Raw genomic sequence first — 3,570 nt, 5'->3', positions numbered from 1 at the left:
CAGCAGTTCTCAGAGAGATAGGTGGAAGAGGGCTTGACTGGCAAACAGGGAAGGTGTGCCAATCATCAGTGACCGTTCATGATGGTGGAACCTGTTGACTTAGACGTGCTGGCATTGGACGTGAAGAAGTTATCCTCCTTCAGCTTGATGTGTTCCGGTACCTCAAGCCTGGCCTTGGCCTCCTCGATGTCGTTGGTGATCGCCGATATCAGGGCCTCTGCCAGGGAATGGATGGACAGAGATGATGTGCGTTTGTTCAAATCTGAATGTTAAATGTTGTGAGTGAGTGGGTGACAGAGTTAGTGAACGAGTGGTGAACGAATGAGCGAGTCAGAGAGCAATTGACTTGAGTGAACGTGTGACGGTGCGAATGTGAGTCGGGTATCGTTAGCCTCTCTTACCAAGTGAGTCAAAACTCCTCTCAGGCCGGATGTAGCCCACCATCACCACACTGAGGATCTGGCCGTAGAAATCCTCCTTAAACGTGTGGATCACATGAGTCTCCTGAAACACACACAAACACAAGGAGGGTCAAGACATCGAGCACGAACAGCTACCACTGCAACATTCTTACTGATCTGCTTAAGCTACACGTCGCAATCTAGGACACCCGGGTCCACTGGTCAGTTACTTCTGAGTGTCCCAAGGTCTAAGTAGAAGCACAGGGGTGATGATGGTGCTTTTTCAGTAGCAGCCCCCAAACTGTGCAACAAGTTGCCTCTAGACGTTAGACTGGCTAGATTGTGTTGTTTTATTGCTTTTGCTACTTGACCGTACAACATTTTGGGTCGACAGTTGTTGTTTTTAAATGTACTTCATAAATCGGCAGCAACACAAATCATCATTGCGTTCGATATGTATTGGACGAGCATGCATGACACGGGCATTCAGTTGTGACATCGTAATCACGCCATCTGTGTTCCTGACCATGGACTTCTTGGTGTTCTTGTAGTAGGGGTTCCAGCCGATGCTCATCACCATCTTGTGTATGTCTCCACTGCCCACGCAAGCCCAGCCATAGTAGATACCTGTGCTGATCTCAGCAGGTAGGTGGTCCACCACGGAGTCTGGGAAGTTAGCTGGCGGGACGAGATGGAGGGAGAATCAAGCGAGACACTCAAGTTAGGCTTCAGTCAGGTCAACCCACTGCTTAGGCCTGCTATTCTCCCTCTAACAGGGTCTCCTGTTTCTAGAGCTAGACCAATATTCCTGTAGGTTTTTCGCCCCAATCCCAGTTGTAACAAACCTGATTCAACACATCAACAGGCTGATTGTTAGAACCGGGTTGGCTAGATTATAGTGATGGAACTATGTAGAAAGTATTTCTCCTCGATCAGGATTGGAGACCCTTATTTTCCGTCCTCGCTACACGACGCAGTTTTAGGTGCGTCATCATTACCCACAGTGCAACACGTAGCTAGGTTACAATCATAATAGTTATTACTTTTCATGTGAAACAGAAAAGACAGCCTACTTATGTTAGACTAAACAACAGCGGTGGTATGTAAGGACAAAAAAGCCAGTGACGGGGATGAGAAGCTAAGAGCAAAGTAACCCTGGTCTCGAGATTTCACGGATTGTGTTTGTTGTCACCCTGAGGCTGAGGGAAAGGTCACCAAAAGTACAAGCACAATCCGATCTGTGTTAATACGTTTGTACGTACGTTAACGGAGTCACTTTTTCAGGAACTTGCTAGAACGTTAGCTGCGGAAACTGGTGCCTAGCTAGTGAACCGTGAGACAAATCATACCAATGTTCGCTTTAAGATAAGTTTACGCACATAAAGCAATGTGCGTAGCCTAGAAAGCAGTATCTTTACGTTGAACGTTTGCCGTTTCAGTACTGCTAAACGTCATGAGCAATGCCCATTGAGTAAGACCTAACCTTAGGAATATATAAGGACGCCAGCACAGACAAACTGATTGGAGTAACTGTTAGCATGCTAGCTTCCTTACCCGTTGGAATCCCCAATTCTTTACTCCCTCTTCCGAATCCTCGAATAACCTCTCCTCGGCAGAAGTATGGAATGCCCTTCATTTCGCCTTCTTCCAAAGCTACCGTAGTCGGATAGCTCAAATTCAGCTCACAGCTTGTCAAAATAAGGCGATACAAAAAGCCAAGTGACCTCGAATGACCATAAACTGGGTTGGCTACTCGTTAGCCGGTAGCTAGCTAGCTAGCAGCGTAGCATCAGCGTTAAATACAAGTGCAGGTGGACGTTTAGCTAGCTACTGCCTAACTAACAAGATTGACCGTGATGCACCAGATACTACAAACTAACTAGTAATCAGCAGATATGAGTTAAATGCGTCTTCCAAGAAAATAATAAGTCACATCCGACACATCAGTTTCACGGATGAACTAAAACTCAAACAAATAATGACTTAAATCTAACACTATAGGTTTGACAGTGAGAGCTCTGTTACTGGAAGTGTGTGTGTTAGATTCAGGGGGCGGGACTACTACCCACCCATAGAACTACAGCGCAATGATCCAACTCGTGATCACCGCACGTTCAGTCGTGTTGATCGTTGACGCCCTCACGCGGCATAGACAGTTAGATCACATAGATCCCCACCAAGGGGACACTTCCCTAGTCACAGTTAGCAGAGGTGCATTGCATCTAAACAAAATACATTTCTTTTGGTAATCATAGCTGGGCTATATTTCCTCAGAATGCGATGTCGTGGAGCAAGAATGTTGGTTGGCGTTGCTATACGCTTTGAATGACGAGTTTTCACAACAAGTCGCAAGTAATTTCATTTTATCCTCAAAATTAGCTAAAATTGTTTTAGATACTTGTGCCTATTTCTTTGTTACTGGTAAATATTCGAATAGTTAATAGTCTCCATTTCGGGTTTTCTAGTAACTAATAGGCTAATTTTACTATTAACTATAATAGTACACCACCATGGCAGTTTACTATGAGAACTGGCACTTGTAGGCCTAATGCTCACATTAAACCACAATAAAAGCGGTATGAAGCGCCTACGCCTTAATAAACTACTTCTGACGCTTAAATAGTCTCCCATAATATATCAGAGCTAAACGATAGTGAACCAAAGAAAATAATCATAGCCCTACAAGTTGTGGAAGAGGACGTTATAGGCTTCATGCATTAGGCTAGTGGACCAACCTTTGAAATCCTAAAAGACAAGTGGGATTTTTTTTTGAATAGCCTACTTAGTAAATCGAATTTAAAAATATTTGAAAAAATCACATAAATCAAATCTTCAAATTATTTTGGTTGCAGATATCATACATAGTCTAGTGACATCATGTTAAATCATAAAGTTGCATGTACAAAAAAAGGAAAACAGATTTTTAACTAAATAGCTGTAGGACTACGGTATGACCGGGGATATGATCTAAAAGGGTTAAAAAGAAATGTCAGCTCGACTGTGCCAAACCGCTTAGCCCAGAAGCGTCTGTCCGGAACTGTTTCTCAAAGGGTGTGGCCAGGTGTCTCCATCCTTCATCACCACTGGATGATGTGAGTCACCACAAGTTGGCGCTAAAAGTCAGTGTATATAATATATATGGAGCCCCATAGATCAGCAACTATGAGTT

The 3,570-nt window shown here is 43.9% G+C and overlaps 1 protein-coding gene across 1 annotated transcript in view; it reads right to left on the bottom strand.

Annotated features, from left to right (window-relative positions):
• The window catches only part of rfk (riboflavin kinase), a 4,855-nt gene extending 2,399 nt beyond the window's left edge, over positions 1-2,456 (bottom strand). Inside the window, exons 1-4 of the mRNA XM_062454522.1 lie at positions 1,956-2,456; positions 928-1,079; positions 402-504; positions 1-217 (exon numbers count right to left, since the gene is read on the bottom strand). The exon at positions 1-217 is cut by the window's left edge and continues 2,399 nt beyond it. Coding sequence (XP_062310506.1) covers positions 66-217; positions 402-504; positions 928-1,079; positions 1,956-2,037 — 489 coding nt within the window. The 5' untranslated portion in view covers positions 2,038-2,456 and the 3' untranslated portion in view covers positions 1-65. The remainder of the gene's footprint in view (positions 218-401; positions 505-927; positions 1,080-1,955) is intronic.
• Positions 2,457-3,570: the final 1,114 nt, after the last annotated feature.

Source organism: Osmerus eperlanus, chromosome 28, assembly GCF_963692335.1.
Source record: "Osmerus eperlanus chromosome 28, fOsmEpe2.1, whole genome shotgun sequence".
In the NCBI taxonomy this organism is placed as follows: Eukaryota; Metazoa; Chordata; class Actinopteri; order Osmeriformes; family Osmeridae; genus Osmerus; species Osmerus eperlanus.
Note: the sequence above shows the minus strand (reverse complement) of the source record. Positions and strands in the feature narration are given on the sequence as shown.